The sequence below is a fragment of the Patiria miniata genome, unplaced genomic scaffold (assembly GCF_015706575.1).
Source record: "Patiria miniata isolate m_02_andy unplaced genomic scaffold, ASM1570657v1 HiC_scaffold_29, whole genome shotgun sequence".
Classification (NCBI taxonomy): Eukaryota; Metazoa; Echinodermata; class Asteroidea; order Valvatida; family Asterinidae; genus Patiria; species Patiria miniata.
The window spans coordinates 7,160,084-7,178,787 of record NW_024037068.1 but is presented as its reverse complement, the minus strand read 5'-3'; the positions used below and the strand labels follow the sequence as shown (position 1 = coordinate 7,178,787).

At 43.1% G+C, this 18,704-nt stretch overlaps 1 protein-coding gene across 5 annotated transcripts; it reads right to left on the bottom strand.

Annotated features, from left to right (window-relative positions):
- Nucleotides 1-470: 470 nt before the first annotated feature.
- LOC119735571 (PR domain zinc finger protein 10-like) lies at nt 471-16,811 on the bottom strand. Of its 5 annotated transcripts, none has more exons than XM_038209331.1 (8): nt 16,730-16,811; nt 13,178-13,333; nt 12,131-12,278; nt 10,261-10,671; nt 9,625-9,768; nt 8,308-8,411; nt 7,138-7,387; nt 471-4,464 (listed from the first exon to the last, which is right to left on the bottom strand). In XM_038209331.1, exons 2-8 carry the CDS (start codon nt 13,316-13,318, stop codon nt 1,241-1,243), a joined length of 4,422 nt encoding a protein of 1,473 aa, XP_038065259.1. In that variant the 5' UTR covers nt 13,319-13,333; nt 16,730-16,811; the 3' UTR covers nt 471-1,240. The 5 variants fall into 5 exon arrangements, with proteins under 5 accessions (XP_038065259.1, XP_038065260.1, XP_038065256.1 ...); XM_038209332.1 differs by having other exon boundaries at nt 13,178-13,330; nt 16,730-16,797; XM_038209328.1 differs by lacking the exon at nt 16,730-16,811 and adding an exon at nt 15,815-15,992.
- Between the last annotated feature and the right edge of the window lie 1,893 nt (nt 16,812-18,704).

The following is an 18,704-nucleotide window of genomic DNA, read 5'->3' as shown; positions in this document are numbered from 1 at the left end:
CCGACCACTGTTGGAAATGTTTACAAAAATACCATTTTCTTGAAAATGACTTCACACCAGGTGCCATACTTTTACAAGATGCTTGAGACTGTCATTTACCAACATACTAGTAAGGTATTTCGTAAAAACATGGTTATTTTTCGATGTTTGCAAATGTTGTATATTCCCTTTAACACTTGTTAAATTTAGCATTCCTTCCTTGTGTATGTAATTTACAATGACATTTATATACAAACAATGCAAAGAAGGTACATGTATATAACTATTACGCAACGGCTCAAATTTCACAGAAAAGTGAAACAAACGATGGAAATGGAAAGGGGCTACATTTTGTACTTACAAATGAATTTTTAAGGTGATCCCTTTCTAACTATAATTGTTTACACAAGATACGGACTCCGTGCACAAGAGGCTAAAAATGCTCAAGCATGAAATAATTACTCAAAATAAAACCAATTACTTTTTACTTCTTTTTTTTTTTTGACACTGACATTCCCCAAAAAAGCACATTTCAAAATACAATGTACAAAATAAAAAGAAAATTAAAAATTGATTTCCATTTCAAGTGAAGTGGCTTCAAGGTGAATTAAAAATGTTACCCAAACTCTAAAATTCTGCTAGGATAAGCGCACACAGACCCTCCTGGCACCGAGAAAAGCTACCAATAAATAATAAAGTAATCAAATGACATCTTTTGGGGTATCAAGTGTCTGGAATGGTCAGGGTTAATCATCAAAATCCTCCAAACCTAGCACATGATTTTAAACAAAAGTGTCTGGCAGGTTCAGTGAACCTTTCAGAAACTTTCTGAGCATCACCCGTTGTCCAACGGAGCTCCCTCTGTTTCGGGTCCAACATCTTATGAATCTAAGCATGCAAATTTATGCGACCCCGCGCGCCAGCCAATCGGAGTCAACTTTACAAAACTGTGACATCATTTCGATCAGAAATGTGTAAAGCTGTTGATTGGTCAAGTTTGATGCCATGTTTTTTGTAAAACAACGGGTATAGAGATGAAATAAAACCTAGACTCGACATTGGCTTTCAAAACTGTTCACAAAATGCTGTGCGTATACACTACGCAAACCCTCATCGAGGGCGTGAGACTTTTGAAGTGTCTGGGAGGGTTTTAGGGTTAAGGCTGAGATTTATCAACTGCCAACTACGAAAACAATTTGCTTTACAAGTTAATACAGCCCTACTGCTTCCTTCATTTCTATGAATGAATCAAAACTGTAGTTTAACGATACTGAGGGGTATAATTTGCCCAAGAGCGAGGAATGAATACTGTTTGCTGCTGTTGTTGCTGTTGTTGCTGTTGTTGCTGTTGTTGCTGCTGCTGCTGCTGTTGTTGGTCTTGCGGCTGGCTCTGTATTGTGGTAGGAGAACTCATTGGCTGTGTGCTATTCTGCAAACTTAGAAGCTGGGGTTGGTATGGAGAGTCCGTCTGGCGTAGCTGGCTGACATCAACCACGGGCTGTGTCGTTGTGATACCGCCACTCGATGTCGTGGTCTGTGTGACGTATGTGATGGGTATCTGCGTCACAGCGATGCCTGCCTGCGTTATGTGGGAGACAGGGATCTGGGTGACAGGAATCTGTGTGGCTGAGATCTGAGAAACGGGTATCTGAGAGACGGGGATCTGGGAGACTTGGATGGTCTGGGGCTGAAGCTGGATCCCGCCAGGTTGAACTTGCTGGATAATGCGCTGGGTAAGCTGCTGATAGTCACCAACTGGCTGCTGACGGAACTCGATGGACTGAGATAGCTCAGACATGGCTTGAGTCAGGAGATCAGCTGCTTGGACTGGCTCTGTCTGGACAGGGGTGGCATTGCTGGTGTCAATGTAACGGATCAGTTGCTCTGGCTGACGAATGATCTGCGGATCCTGATTGGTCTGCTGCTGCTGCTGCTGCTGCTGCTGCTGCTGTTGTTGCTGGGCGGCTTCTTGAGCTGCTGCAGCAATCGTTGCAATGACCTGGGCAGCTTGGCCATGAAGTGAAGATAGGATTGGCTGGTTGGTTTGTCCCGTGATGTTATTGGTGAGTGCAACTGGCGTGATGGTTTGGACCTCGCTACTGTGCGGGAAGTCTGGAGCTTCTTGGATGTAGACTGTATCAGGCATGCCATCCTGGACATGGGCCACAACAGCTATCTGGGTAACCTGCTGACCGTCCTGATACAACTGACCATCTGGCTGCTGTAGGACAGTCACTGTGGCAGGAGTAGTGGATGTCATGGTCTGCGGCACCGGATCCATGTGCTTTTTCCGTACATGATCCATCATCTTGGCTTTGGTGCTGTACTGACGTGGACAGTGGGCACAAGCAAAGTAGTGGGTCGTGGTTGTACCCGCAGGTGCTGTGTGGGGGTCCCCTAGGGGACTGTTGGGATCACCCTTGGTCTTCCGCAGACTCGGTGGAACTGTTGCCCCTGGGTGATTCTTCAAGATGTGGATCTTCCGTTTACTGCTGCTCTTGTAAATCTTCTCGCAGTAAGCACAGAAATAGTTGCGGTTGGGCTTCACAATGGGCAGGTTTAGCTCGGGCACAGACTCTGGTGGTGTCTCAGGATGCTGTTTGGCGAGGTGGTTGACCAGCATCCCACGCCTCTTGAACCCTATGGAACACAAGCGGCATTTAAAGGTGAAAGCGTTGATGTCTGTTGGGGCAAACTTAGGCTTGAAGGGTGTCTTCTTAGGCTGCTTGCCCATGGTCAGGTTTGCCGCCTCCCGCTTTGGGTTGTGCATCCGATGCATATGTTCCTTCAGTTTGTCCTTGCGCTTGAACTGCTTGCCACAATTGGCACACAAAAAGTCCTTGTGATCTGAGTGGCGTAGCATGTGAAGCTTGAGCTTATCAGGCCTGGGAAAGATCCGTTCGCAGTGTGGGCAGGGGAACTCCTTCTGGGAGTGGAAGCCCCGGATATGCTTCCGGATCTGGGGGTAATCTCTGAACTGCTTGTTACAATGAGGGCAAGTGTAGAGGCCGTTGACAGTGTGGTAGGGCACATGGCTGCGCAGCAACTCCATTCTGTCAAAGCCCTCTTCACAGAAGGGACACTTGTAGTACTTCTGCACTGTGTGGACCTTCATGTGGCAGGCAATGGCCGAGTTGCTCATGAAGCGCTTAAAGCAGATATTACACTGCAGTGGCTTGACAGCATCACTAGAGTGGACGTTGAGATGTCGCTCAAATTTTGCCTTGTCCTTGAAGACCTTGCTGCACTGCCCACACCGGTGAATAGGTGGTTGCTTCTCCACATTAGGGCGATTCTTTCCATGACCAGATGCATGGAGAGCCAGGAATTTTCTACTTTGGAAGGTTTCATTGCACTCTGGGCAGCACAGAGGGCTCTCAGGGACCAGGTTTACTTCCTGACTTTGTCCAGCTTGGTTGGATCCTGCAGAGCCATCACCTTGAAAAATCCCACCGGACCCGGGGAGATTTCCTGATGCCAGTTGTTGGGCTTGGGACCTGGACTGGGTCTGGGGCTGTGTGGGTGCCTGAGGCATAGTAGCAACCTGATTATGTGATGGATACTGAGGTGGCGCCGAAACCTGTGGGGCTAGTCCCTGAATAGTTGGCTGGTTGGGGGCTTGAGGATAGGACACAGACATAGTCGTCTGTTGAGCAGATGTCGGCAGCTGGAGAGTCTGCTGAGCTGTTGATCTCGGTTGGTTGGATGCCTGAGCAGGAGGTTGGACTATGGGGGTAATTCCACCAGGTGCTTGGGAATTCGGACTGGCTGATGGCTGCCCTGAAATATGGATGTGGACAGGCACAGCTGATGGGGCCTGGAGATCAAATGGCTGTGCAGAGGTACCTTCTCCTGATGGGTTGTTTCCAACTATCGCAGAGGCATCTACCAAAAGACGCGCTGCCACTGCCATGGGACCTTCTTCCCCTTCGTCCCACTCTGGGTCAGTCAGCAATGGCGAGTGTGTTAGCTCATGCAGGTTCAAGAGCTCTTCACTCTCAAACTCCAAATCGCAGCTGTCACAGCCCCAGCTTGACTGTACCGACTGCTTGCTCAGCGGCATGCCAGGGTACTCACCCTTCTCTTCGTGACGCCGCAAGTGACGCGTGCGGTTATAGATGTGGGCAAAGGTCTTGTTGCAAACATTGCAGGTAAAGTTCTTTTCACCTGAGTGCATGACCATGTGGCGTTGGAGACTGTACAGCCGTGGAAAGGCCTTGGGGCACATGTTGCAGTGGTACTGCTCAGGCTTTTTGCGCTGGATGCGACGGGACTGCCGCAGCTTAGCCTGGGCCACCATCTGCTTCCGCTGGTATCCCTCGGGGTACTTGCGAGGGCGGCCTCGCCGGCCCCTGGTCCGGCCCCGGGATGGCCGACTGTGCACAGCATCGTGGGTTGCCAAATGTTTCTGAAGGAGGTCCGATGTGCGGAATTTGCGGCTGCACTCAAAGCAGGGCCAGGAATTTTCTTTGTCTTGGAGCTCTGCTGGGACAAAAAAAAAAAATAAATAAATAAAAGGTTTTCAATTTGCTCTCATAATTAGTAGGGCTGTGCCGAATATTCGAATATTCGAATATTCGATCGATAATCAAATATTCGAATATTTATTTTCGAATAAGAATATTCGGTGGTGATATGCAATGAAATAAAAAGTTAGAAAAAACTTTTTTTTAACAACAAAAGTGTATTCTCAAAGTTAAGTTTCAAGTTGCTGCAAAAACAAAACATGAAAGTAGCTTGTATATATGCCAAGCAATAATGCCATACATATATTAATTCTGTTTTGGGAGTGCTTGCAGTAAAGCCAACCCATTTTTTTAACGCCGGACTGCAACACCAATCGCTGATGCTTCCGACAAGATAAACAAGACATTTTGTCTTTCATGTCTTCACAAAACACTTTCTGACACCTTTTCATATCAAACTTCTAGCATGAGTAGTAACGTTTCCGTTGTCCATATTTTTGTTTGTTGTTGTCCTACTTACAATCCCTATTTTCAAAAGAAAATTGCCGCTGTTTTCCCCGATGCGATCCTGGCAAGTTTCCCCGCGCGTTGGTGTTACATGTACATGTGTGCAGCATAGGAAAATGCAGCGTGGCATTGGAGAGGAGCACGTGTTAATTTGCCCACGTGCGCAGTGGGAGGGGCTTACTGGATCGGCTATTGACATCGTGAAAATGGCATGCCAACATCGATCGATGTAGAAGACCTCTGCAATCTCATGCAAAGAACTTGATTTCTTTTTTCTGTGTGGGCCTTTGTATTTTCCGTTTTCATGTACTTATTTTGAGGACGTACTGCTCGCACAGGGTCGCACAAGAAGCGGTACATCACACTGATACAGCGAAGCCAATTCCCCCCAAAGTTTTCCTTCGCCTGTTCAATCGTGTCGAATGCACGTGGTTATAGGGAATCGCCTTGCACGCAGTATGCTGCCCACAGCACGTGGCGGTGTTGTATAAAACTTGTCATGAACCCCAACATTACATTAAAACGTTTTGAAAACCTTGGTTCATTTACGTTACGGACTCTGGGATTTTTCTAAAAGAATTTCTTGTTTACTTTTAGGGGTAAATTTATTATGGCTGTTAGATGTTCGCCTCAATGCCTCCGTAATTATATACATGTACATGTACATGTACAAAATAATCTAGTTCTCTCAACTGATCAGAGCACCCTTTTATCGAACACATTTTCGTTCGCTGTCCGTCAGCTTTGTTCGCTGGGTTAGTCTGCTAATTGCACCCAATATTTGCACAAATAAAACATACATAAACACTTCAAAAACTAGTTCAGCAATTATACTTTCAGTAATAATAGCGGGAACCTCTGGCTTATGTCCTCCAAGTCGAGCAAAACGCAAGAAAAAGGGCAGACAACAGAAAGGATTTCAAACTCAAAAGAGCTCTCATTTATTTCGCCAGACAGACTTTGCGGTCAACTCACCGCACCGTACCCCTGATTCCCAGCATAGAAAACCACAGCTAGACAAAATGTATCAAAATGTTGCAAGTTGGAATATCCAAACCTTTTAGTGGCCTATTTGTTAGAAAATTATCTCCAGAGCACGCACTTAGCCAGACAAAAGAACCGGGTCAGCGCACCTGTGCCCTAATTAGCCCGCCAACAATGCGCCCGCCGGAGCTCGGCTGGCGATTTTATTTGTTTTTGCTGAAATGTCACCCTTCGTGTTTTGGGTACACAGCTTATAATACATCCCGTGTGGGCAAACAAGGAAATACTGCTTTGCACGTGTCAAGCTGGGGCGTGTGTATGCCGCGCCCACGCCCATTATTTGCATAAACTTAAATATGCATTTACAATTCAAAGACCCATATTTCATTGAATAAAGACATTAAATATCATAGGTTTTTTTCTTGGAGTTTTTGGTTGTTGAGAATAAGTTTATTTAAAATGATATAAAATCATTTCCTCAATTCTTGGTGACAAAAGTGCGAGTTATTATTATATAAGTGATTTTTTTATCCTCAATACTGTGACTAGGAAGTACACCGTTTTGTAGACTTCAAGAAGCTTCCAGTAATAGATATGCTCGGAGTTAAGGGTCGGAGAGTCACAATAGCTGACGCCACCCGCCGTGTTTGGGGTTCACGGCTTAATACGTCCCCCATGCAAACAAGGAATCCTTCACTCTAGCTTCTCTGGTTATTGTTAATCTTTAAATTACTGACGACTGAAGAACAACTGATTATTGTCAAATACCTGACTTACCTGTGAAGAAATCATGCATAGCATGCTGACGTGCTCACGTACGTTGACTACATGTACATGTATGGCATATTTTTGCTTTTGAGGGAATTAGGAATGGCCAAATAACCGAATATTCGAATATTCGATCGATTGGAAGGTCGAATATTCGAATATTCAATTATTCGAATTGACTCGGCCCTAAATTAATTAGATATTTTTTTTAAAGTTCCACGATGCAAGCCATGCAAGTCAACATGGTATTTCATGCCGTGCTTGATGCCCATGATGCAATTTCAGCAAAATATAATTGTTAAAAAATACTGATAATGCCCCTTTTCCTTCCCCCAACCAAAAAGGGTTTTTGGAAGTTGTATTCTTTCACTTAGTAGAAGCTTGTACTGGGCATGCCCCCTTTCATACTCCCCATTGATGAGGGGTCTCCTACCTGCTGCCTCCTCTGCTGTGATCTCCAGCACCTTCTCCCCAATCAGCTCGGCGTAAGACTTGGCGTACCACACCTTCAGCTCCGACTTGGCTTCCACTGTCTTGATGGTAGCAAAGTACATGGCGTTCTCCATCTGGAAAGCAATCAGGTTCTGCTCGCTGTAGCGCTTGGCTGGCCGGATGAAGCCCATCCAGTTGCTCTCCTGTTCGTCGCTGCAGTCCAAGTAGGCATCCATGCCATCTTGCTTGACCTGAACGAGGTGGCACGGACAAAAGAAAATGAGTAAAGAGAACCTTCCCCATTGTTATTATAACCTTGTGTAGGTTATGAGTCTTCCAGATTTTTAAATTAGACACGAAACGTTTTACAGTCAAATTTCAGCTGTTACAGTGATTTCTGTTTGCTATTTTCTAATGTAGCAAGCATCATGACTTTGGGTGCTAACCCCTGCTGCACGGTAAATACGTGTATATGGCCTTATGACCTCTGACACCCTTGCATAAAGACATTACGAATTATGAAACGCCCACAGGTGACAAAGCGCAAAAAAAGCTCAGTTGGCACAGCGCAGCATGGGTAAGGTAATCCAGAGGATGTAGGTTCAGTCAGTTTCCTTGTTCAACATTATTGTAATGCATGCAGTCATTTGTCATTTTGTATTCAGAAAATATCTGATTCTTTCCATCTTTCATGGTGATAATGATAATGAAGACTTGTAAAGCTAGTACAATTATAGAGTCCAAACATAAATTCACAATTTATGTGGACGTTGCCTCTGAGAACAAATAGGTCTACAGAGCCAATTTAAAGCAAGAAGTTGTGGAAGCATTTCTGAAAGAGTGTGACAACCCATCCCAAAAGTTTGCTTCGCAAGACTGGAAAGATCTGTGTCCCCATGACGTACGCACCCGTGATTCCCAAAGTAGGTCTTGATCAGCAGATCGAAGACACGAAAGTGATGCCTTTATGGTATCACTTTATGGTATGCCAGTGGCAGCCTCCAAAGTCAGCTGCAGATCTAGACTTCTGTTGGCACATTCTTGGCAACTCATTCACCATCTTCACCTTTCAGATTGTAGTTTCTAGTCGCAGCCCAGTTTGAATTTCATATAATAATGTCGCATAAATTTTGGTCAACAGATCATTTAAAATACAAATATCCAAACTCACCAGCCACTTCATGGACCCTTTAGGCAGAAACTCTGCCCGGATATGCTTGCCTTCCAAAGGCCCAAACTGGGTTCGCTTGGGGATGGATCGCTTGGCAAATACTCCTAAAATATTCAGAGTGCAAAAAAAACAACTTGCAGTTAATCTATAGTAAACTCCGGCTAAACCAACATTGTACAACTCGTCAAATCGCTCAAGTCGGCCGTCTGACTAAAGTCCCGATTGTCCGTAATGCATTTCCATTGAAGTTTTTTATTTAAGTCGGCTTTTATAAGCCGCCATTTCGCTCAAGTCGTCGTGTTACTGTCGGTCCCTTTCCATAAAAAGCATTACAAAATCCTTTGCGCAAGTCGGCATTCAACAAATCACGCATTTGCATTGACTTCCTGTACTGCGGTTGGCAGAGTGTGAAGTGAAAAGTGGATTCGCACGGCCCGTGATCGCTGCATGCATCGGTGTCCAAAAAGGGTGTCCTACGCATACATCGCATATGCATCGTGAGCATATCAATACCAGTACCCCCTCTAGTAAAATAGTCCATTACGTCCTTACTTTACGTCACTTAAGCAGTTCGCGCAGGGATTATTTTGACATTGACCGGACCCAGGCGCGGGATCGTTTTTCAGAACCTCAATGCAAGACGGGTTCAGGCCGTCATCTGCGGGTAGCACACCCCGATGTTTCCTGCCTCGCTCACTTCAAGCAGGTCGCAGACAGATATTTCCGGCCTCGCTCGTTGCACGTTTATCTGCCATCCGTTCCAATACCTCAAAACCTTTGCATGTATAAACGTCATCCGACGTGAACTGGTTAAAATGGCTGGTTACGAGTCACACCATAATTTATTGTGTATCATTCATACACGCATAAAACTTTCCTGAGATGTGTCATTACTGAAATGTTGTGCAAGTAATATTGTGCTTTTCATAACTCATTATTATGCTTTTTGTAACTCATTCACCATCTACACAATCTATTCACCATCCCACGTACCATCCGTAACGGGAAAAACCTCCCAGTTGATCCTGCTGCATACCCATCCCTCAACGTCTTCAAATCTGCGCTGAGGGACCTCTGCCTGAAGCTACCTCACCAACAGATTTTTTACTTGCACTATACAGTACTGTACCTGAGTACAAGTTTCTGTTGTCTTTAGACAATGCATGCGCCCAACGCAGTGCATTTTTGTTCAACCATATGAAGGCAGCACTTATAAGGAAGAGGTTGTGACTCATCTTCATCCCCAAAGAAGAAAAAGAAGTTTTGTGAAATCAGCTGCAGGAAACTGAACTGTTTTTTCTGATCTGCAGTTCTTACCAACTTGGTTGTTGTCCACCTTGAAGATCTGCAGCTGACTCGGGAGGCTGGCCCTGGCCCTGGAGATGACAGGGTTATCAGAGATGGTCTGGAGAGCTCCTTGCTTCAGGAATTCCTCCTCATCCAACAGATTGCCGACATCGTCTGCCAAAAGTGGGAGATCATAATAATGATGTGTAGAAGCAGCTGCAACATGCCAAGCTGGTATTTGAGATGCTTTCAAGTGCCACTTAGGAGTCATCTCATGCAATATCTGGGTTAAGTTGTGAACAGTTTATGCACAATAGGCCCGTTTTAACGAGTATCAGTTGCAGGATTCTGGACAACATCAGAGGAATCTTCCTGCCATGAAGTCGTCAGCATTCCTTACAAACTGATAACTTCATTGTTGGAAGATTACAAGGAAATTGTTCTCAACTGTGAATATATAGGAAACAATGGGCCTTTTGCAGATAAAACTCCATTGATATGACTCCTTTGTGCCTAAAAAGCAGACATTTTTGGGCATTTGTAGCATCATATGGAGGTTGCCGACGGGCCAACAGCCAGCATCTTTTGTCCTGGTTTCAAGCATAGTTCCCAATTTCCATAGATTCAGATGGTAGCTGACACAAGAAGAACATCACAACCACTTACCCAATGACTCATCTTCATCCCCAAAGTACTTCCCCGAAGTGCTCGGGAGTTGAGACAGCTGCGACAGCCTAGTCGATCGCCTCCCTTCAAAGTTTTGCTCTGCTGCTGCTGCTGCTGCTGCTGCTGCTGATGTAGAAGCACCTGACGGTCCTGGGCCCACTTGCTCTGCCAACCCACGACCTCCTTCAGCCATCATCGCCAGGACATCCCCTCCACTTGCATGATCCACTGTGTCATCTGCACCCCTTATCCTGGTCTCCAGTGGTGCGGGCAGATTGTACACCTGGACCACTTGCGGCAGGGATTGGCTCGCCGACTGGGCGGGAGGTTCCATTTGATGGAGAACGGGGGAATCCGGTGGTAAGCTGGAGTCCGGCGTGAGGGGGTGCTGCACTGGGACTGCTTCATTGTCTGGCAGAATGGGATTCAACATATACTTTCACTTAAAAAGTCAAACCGGTGGCTTTTAACCAAGTTTTAAGGTTGGGGGAACTTTTCAGTCAGGGTTGGGGAAGCTAAAAAATGACTATATGTTTGCACATGGCACACATTTTTCAAGAGTGTTGTACATGTTCTTTCAGCATTGGATGAATTCCAAACTTTTGTAGTCAGACCAAAACAAAAAATAGTCGGTCTCTGGTCAGACCAAATTTCCGGAATTGATGAGGCGATACGTTTTTGGGATTTTTTTTTTTACTTTTTCAAGCTTAGATTGTACAGACAAGGTAGGTACTATTTTGGTTTTTTGTGTCCTCATATTCCTTGTTGTCCTCCATCAATTGCCTTGGTGCCCCCCATCATTTGCAATCGAGCTGCCTACGAAAATTTGAGGCGGTGCGGCAAAAGAGGGCGTTGTTGTAGCGCGCTGACCAGAGACCGACTATATATTTTTTTCTTGCCTCAGTGTGTGTGTGCATGTTTATGGTGTAAATTGAGGACACCCACGTGAAGCTTTACATCATAATTGAGGACTGGAGTAAAATCGAGGACGACCTCGATTACAAAACGTGTACAAAACCAATGGTAGTTGTTGCACAAAAGCTACTTATGAACAAAAGATTGATGATGAGGAACAATAGAAAATCCTCCATTTACACCATAAACAAACCTGTGTGTATGTGAGTTTGTTTCTGCATTCAATACAATAGGGGACGTTGAACAATTGAGAACAATAGGGTCCCCAATTCCCGAGAGATCCCCTATTTGGATTCGTGTACAAATCATATGGGAGGTATTCCTAAAAACTTATAGTACAAACAAAAGAGGGACAATAGGGGTCCCCGATTGCAGGCAAATGCACACTTGTGTGTATGTGTGTGTGGGGGGGGGGGGGGGTGATAGGTAGGGTGTGCTGGAATTTACTACCTTACGGAGACATGCACACAATAGGGAACAAAAGATTGTATACGTCTCCACAAGAACATTTCTATAGATGAATACGTCTCCACAAGAATTTCACGAAATAGATATATGGATTTTACTCAAAAACTAGGAATTTCCAAGGTAGGTTGATCTGTCGCAAATGGAAGAGTTTTAGAAAAGGGATATTTAGTCCAAATTTCAGCCCAGGAAATTAATTCTGGTTAAAATAGGAGCATTTTGAAACTTCAATTTCAAACTCGAAAACTTTCCTACACGAGAACGAAAAATGTCTCCACAAGGATACAAATTCCAGTATGTGTGGTGAATCACTATTGTATGCACTCTCAGCCTTGATTTTTTTTTTTTTTCAAAATCCTTAGTCAGATAATTTTGAATAGCTTACAACTTGACTTTAGAATTAATTTGTTGACTTTAACTTGTGAGTAATTAACTTGTGAGTACTTGACTGAAATTCCGGTTCAATTCCCAAGACAGACATTTTCCTCACCTGGAGTGGCAGGCAAGGGTTGATCCTGGTAACTGACCACGGCAATGTCGCTCTCCCTGACAGTGGATTGGGGTTCGTTGTCGCTGAAGGCTTGTCCACTAGGTTCAGGTTCGTAGCCTGCCATGTAGGGGCGGAACTCACGTGGCCTCTGCAAAGCAACAACATTGAATTGCAAACTTCAATTATAGAATTTTGCCCTTGACTGATGACATATAACGTTGTGTCCGTGCAACAAGGTCGTATCTCCTAAAATGGGCCGTACATGAAGCGCGAGTTTCAGAATGTCAAAAGGTAATATCTCACTTGAACTAACCCGGATGTACACACAAAGTCCATGGACGTCAAGATACGACCTTGTTGCACGGAGCATACTCAAGCGAGATACAACTTTATTGCTTTTCAAGAGCTTCCGACACAAAATTGGGGATATTAGAGGGCATAATCGCCACTTACGGGAACGTCGCAAGTTGGAAAATGGCCTGTTCCTATTAGAAACATACGTTGTTCCAACTGGGAACAGCCTGGGAATGCTGACTGGTCTATGTGCATCATATCGTCTTGGTGCTATGGGTCCTTTGCATGTCCCACTGGTCCAACGTCCCATTGGTCCGACGACCCATTGGTCCGACGACCCAATTGGTCCGACGTCTCATTGGTCCGACGACCCATTGGTCCGAAGGCACATTGGTCTATACATTCCACTGGTCTGTACGCCCAATTGGTCCGACGTCCCCTTGGTCTGACATACCATTGGTCCGACGGCATATTGGTCTATACGTTCCATTGGTCTATATGTTTCATTGGTCTATATGTCCCATTGGTCCGACGACCATTGCTACGACGTCCCATTGGTCATACGCCCCATAGGATTAGGGTCAGGGTAAGGGTCAGTATCTTGAACCAGTGGATCTATGTACACATTATTATGTTTCATCGGACCATGTCAGACCAATGACACGTCGCATCATTGGGATGTTGGACCAATGGTACGTCGGACTACCCTGGATGCCACAATCTCTTGGTCAGAGCAACAGCTATTCAGCCTACCTCGCCCACTCCCTCCGAGCTGGAGACGCCATTGTGCTGCATTTCGTCATCCTGCCTAGCTTGTCGGTAGTTCTCCACATTATTCCCGCTGTCCACTACATAGTGTGGCGGCCAAACAGGTTGGCGGCCATCTTGTTCCATGATGCGCTTAGGCTGCTGATATAACACAAAAAGAATGAATATTTTCCAAAGTGAATTAGTGTCAGGTCACTGTCATGTACACAGCTTTTCTTCCAAGCATCAGGCCTCCCCTGTAAGAATGTATTGAAACGTAGTTGTTTAAATATCTGTCATAATCCCCTGAATAAGTGCAAGTACAAGACAGAAATATGGTGATGTCATCTATATTTACTTGTACATGTACAGGTCTTCTCGAGAACTTCAAACATTTTCAATATTATTTCTCCAAAGTAATGTTCAATTTATTTTGTATGTTTCATTTAAACGAGAAAAGGCTACTTTTTCCTATTTTGGAAGTTTTTAACCCTCTTAAAAAACTCTTTTTTTTTTAATTGCTTTTGCGCCCATCAATCACAAAACAATATGCCTAAATTATTGTCGGGCCATGATTGATTCAAAGTTTGCCAAAGTAAATTTTCTGTGTTCTATAAATTAACGTAGGCACATATTTTGGTTCCATGTATCATTCAAAAGCGAATAACTTTTGCAATGCTAGCAATTTGAAAAACAGAATCCAAGTTTTTGGTTAAACTCGAAAATTAGCACATATGGAGACCAACTTTAAAGTAACTTTCAACAGAGCTGAACTTCGAGTTAAATTCAAGCCACTTACTTTTTCATGAAACTGGCCACCATTTGAAAGTAGTGGTGGGATTTCAATGTGTAATTCGGGAATACTGTAACATTTTGCTTTTTTTACTTTTATTGTTTTTTTTTTTATCTTTGCAGAGTTTTATCCTAACCTGATTTTTTACTAGGTCTGTTGGGGGACTCCATGTAATGTTCAGCATCAAGAATAAGGCACAAAAAAAAAATATTTGGTCTCTGGTCAGACCAAAGTTCCGGAATTGACGCGGCCACGCGGCTTTTTTTTTTTTTATTTCCTTTCTTTTTTTTCTTCAAGCTTGGATTGTACAGACAAGGTGGGGTACTGTTTTGCTTTTTTGGTGTCCTCATGTTCATTGGTGTCCTCCATAATTTGCCTTGGTGCTTTTGATCATTTGCCTTGGTGCAATTTCCCATTCCTTGGTGCTCTTTGGTAAAAAAAATTGAGGAGGTGCGGAAATAGAGGGCGCTGTTGGAGCTACCGCAGAACATTTTGGAGAAAAAAAAAGGTCGACGCGCATGATTAAAATCGACGCGCGCGCTGATCAGAGGCCGACTTATTCTTTTTTTTGGCCTTATCTTCTTTTTTCTTTACTATGCAGATCTTTTTTTTGTATGAATGTGCAGCAAGTGTTTTTTAATTGCTCTCTCCACACACCTGTTAGTTTTTTTACTCATATTGTATGTTTTGTGTAAAGTTTGAATGAAACGTCTTGTCTACTTTTGCAATTTTATTTTCTTTGTGTTCTTTTATTTCCATGTAATTTTAATGTGAGTGCTCCTTTGGACAAGCAGTTTTCTTACTAAATGGACTTCCCTTGTTAAAGATTACAATTAAAAAAATATAAAAAATATTATCTGTCTCAACATTCAACATTTACATGTTGATGAACATATGTATAATTGTGTATGTATACCTTTTCCCCCTGTGAAGTTGGGGGGGGGGGGGTTGGGGGGGGGGGGCGCATAGGATGAATTAGTGATCGGAGAGTAACAAAAAAAAACCAAGACTATCCTTTTGCAGAAATAATCATGATAATGACATTTTTAATCATGATAATGACATATTTTACATAGTGAATTTTAAATAAGAGATGCTATACATATTTATGGAATAACGTTTTCTTTATGAAAGGATAGTTTGGATCTTTAAGCATTGCTAGTACTACATTGAACAAATGGAAACATTTCTGTAAAAAACAAAATTGGGATTAATATTTCACTGATAACAAAATAATTACCTTGATCATAATTTTTACGCCAGCATCCAAACTACATTGTAGTTAAACTCCATTGTAGAAATACATATTTTTATCAGCAAACAATTTCAACATATAGTCAATAAATGTATTCAAATCACATTTCCAATTGTTGGTAATGTTTTGAGATTATTGAATGTGCCGACAAATATTGAAAATGATTATCTTTTACTGTAAATGTACATTCGCAAATTGGGGAACATGTTGCAGTTCCTTTCATATTTACATTTTCGAAGCGTAATCTCCCCCCCCCCCAAAAAAAAAAAATAATAAATTGTGAATGTGTGCACTGTGAAGGGAAAACAGAGAATTTGTTGAAGAGTGGACATTATTTATTTATTTTTTTAATTGTTTACTTCTTTTCAATACTTTCAACCGTTTCATTTGTATCTTATCAAGGGTCTCATCATTTGTAAGGGGGGTTGGAGGGTGTTGTTTGTAGGCCTATTATTATTTGTAATTGATTGTAACAAATCAACGTGATACTCATAGTACACTATAGGTAACCTATAGTCAGCACACATAGACCTATGCACAGAAACATTCAGCAAACAGATTTAGAAACAATTTCGTTGGACTGCCCCGGGCTAACCCATTTTTTCTTGCATCTCATTGTAACTTTTCCCACAACCCGCCTGCCCGGTACTTTTGAAATTGAAAGGATTAGCTATGCAATGCAATGTGATGTATATGGATCCGGGCTCCGAATCCAAAGTGGTAAAGCCCATTTTGGCACACTCCATTCACTCCTGGCCCCACGGTACAGTGGACATGGCCCACGCTTCCATACAAAACGCGTGCATGCAAACCGCACGGGGTAGCCTTGTGCATTGTGTCCATGTAAAAAAAGGGACCACCACTTACCCCTCCGTAAAATTGTGGTCTGAGGGGCCCGTAAGGATTGCAAAAATGATCGCACAAATCACCACGAATGATGCCGATACGTTAACATAGCCGATGTGAGAAAAACACAGGATCTAGGTGATGGAAAGTGTGCCAATCTGCGGTGATTTGATAGAACAAGGCCACACGAGTGCTGAAAAATGATCATTATTAATTCGACCCCTACGCGACGAATACGTTCACCGCGCCGCCATTTTGAATGGACGCGACCTCCCCTCTCAGCCGAAATGGCCAATATTTGCAGCAAAAATACTGCATGAAAACGCGGCAGTAACTCACAAAATGTGACACAATCTGGAAACAGGGTAATTTAAGACTGGTTTAATCTAACTTAGCAGTGTTAACAAGGGATATTTCCGTTGTTTTTTGAGAATATTTACACGCTGCAGAACAAAGCATAAAAAACTCGGGTGTGTTGAAAACGGCGGCAGGGTGCACGAAAATTTGCGACATATTTATGACCAAATTCTCGAAATGTAATGATTTAATTTCATTATTTTCTTTAAAATAGATGAAGACATGTAAACGCTGTTTCAACATTTGCTTAATAACACAACAAATTGTTTACTCATTTTGTCAAAAAGAAATGCACATTCAAAGTTACCTGGTACCTCCGTCGGAGAGATGTTTGCGCCTATTTTATTTTCTGCGTGGCTCTGATTCTATAACAAGCGTTGTGATTGGTCCAAAACCGCACATCATTAGACAAAGAAGGGCGGCATTTCCTGTTATATTTGTATTTTTTTAGATAAATTATCTTAACAGTTTTTGACAAAACTATTGTGAAAATCAAAATGGGACGTAACATTCTTCAAAGGATAAATGTTAAATAAAAAGTGTAATTATACTGTAGTGTTCCAGACAGAGTTTGGCCAATCACATTGAACGTACTACGCGCGGTAGATGTGAGGCAACGTTGGCGAATTCAAATATTCATATATGTAAATAATGTCTAGTCTTTATTCCAGCCGCGACCTGGTAGGTCTTTTCCATGTACAGATAATCATGTGCATGGTAGAATGGTAGAAAAAAAGTATTAAACAGTGCTTTCTGGGTCGTAAAGTGTTCCAAAATGTGCGTTCTTCGTCAGGGACTGGATTGGATCACCTGGTGTAGATTGGGGAGAGGTGTTGGCGCAAAGGCGTATAGCCCCTCCCAACAAAATTGCCAGTGCCGACGCCCACCCCCCCCCCCCCTAAAAATTTCCCTCGTCCAGTAGGTGTATTTTTTAGTAAAAAAAAAAAAAAAAAACAGAAGAGGAATGTGATTAAAGTACTATAATTGTTCACTTCACTACGGATTATTTTTTTTTTTTATCTCGACAACATGACAAGAAACCCCCGCGGCCCCTTCGAATTTGCAAAACTTGCGTGGTAAGTCGGTGTATCTGAACATTTGGAAATTATTTTGTTGTAGTACGCCCTTGATACCCCCTAATACAATTAGAAAATATTTCGCATTGCATTTATTTTTTGGCCCTGTTTTACTTGTTACATAACATAGGCCTACATGCCAGTTAGCGGCGGCTGAGTGGAAGGTTGTATTTGTCCGATCATCTCTTCAAATTTGTTCCCACGAAAATGTAATTCCTTCGAAATACTGCTTCGTTCCCTCGAAGTATGATTGTTTCGTTCACAGTCAAAACAAAGGGGGATGCTGGTAACATCTTCAAGTCCAAAATAGGGGGCGCTCTTCAAAACCGGCAATTTCATGGCGCATTGTAAGGGTTTTTGGAATTGGTTTTCATGTCTCGTTCATATCAGAACTTCCTATACCATTTTGGGAAATGGTTACTGGAAACAAATAATCCGAAATTTTACGCCCAGCTGTTTTTTTCTTGAGGGGGCACATAACAATGTCCACAAAAGGGGCACTTGGGTAAATCGGGGGGGGGGGGGGAAGTGCCCCCCCCCCCCCGGTTAATTCCGCCGCCCTCAGGCATGCATGCTTCGAATCCAATATGGTCGCCTTCCGTGTACTAATTAGGGTAAACCTCATCAGTAAATTGAAAAATCCGTCGCCGAGCTCATGAATAAACGTTATTCACTTTATTATTCTATATTAGAGAATTTATTCTGAGAGCCACGGAGTGGGGGAATGGAAGACATATGGCACTGAACCTCTGACCATGACTTGGGGTTTGCAGTTCTTAAAATTTGGATGCAGTTGGGTCCGAAAGTGACACTATTTAGCCATGTTGTTGAAGGATTTTTTTTAGTTCAAAGTGGCTACTTTTCCAGTTTGGGAAACAGCATTTCGTTGTTGGGGTGGTCTTCTTTGGATGGGAATATCTCAAAATCGTCAACCCACCAAAACTTGAAGAGAAAATGACAGATAACACGTTGATCATCATTTGTCTGTGCAGCCTGAACACCTTTGAGAGTTCGGAGTATTTGTAAAAGCATTCGGAAGTACGGGGATTTATCACTGGTGTCTATTGGATTTCTTTTTAAAATAGGGGTGCACCCCTAAGCTGTTTCCAAAGTTTCTTTGTTGGGGGTTTTGTTTGCGGTTTCTTTTATGGTATGTTATACAGTTATACAGTAGGCTATGTCATACAGTTCTTACATTAAAAATGT

Bases quoted from the DNA above. Each gene is read 5' to 3' on its own strand.
- LOC119735571 (XM_038209328.1), bottom strand. From the start codon at position 15,835: ATGAGATGCAAGAAAAAATGG. The intron at 8,412-9,624 runs GTAAGAACTGCA...TGAATATTTTAG, and splicing joins GGTGGACAACAACCAAGTTG to GAGTATTTGCCAAGCGATCC. The intron at 4,465-7,137 runs GTAGGAGACCCC...TTTTTGTCCCAG, and splicing joins CACAGCAGAGGAGGCAGCAG to CAGAGCTCCAAGACAAAGAA.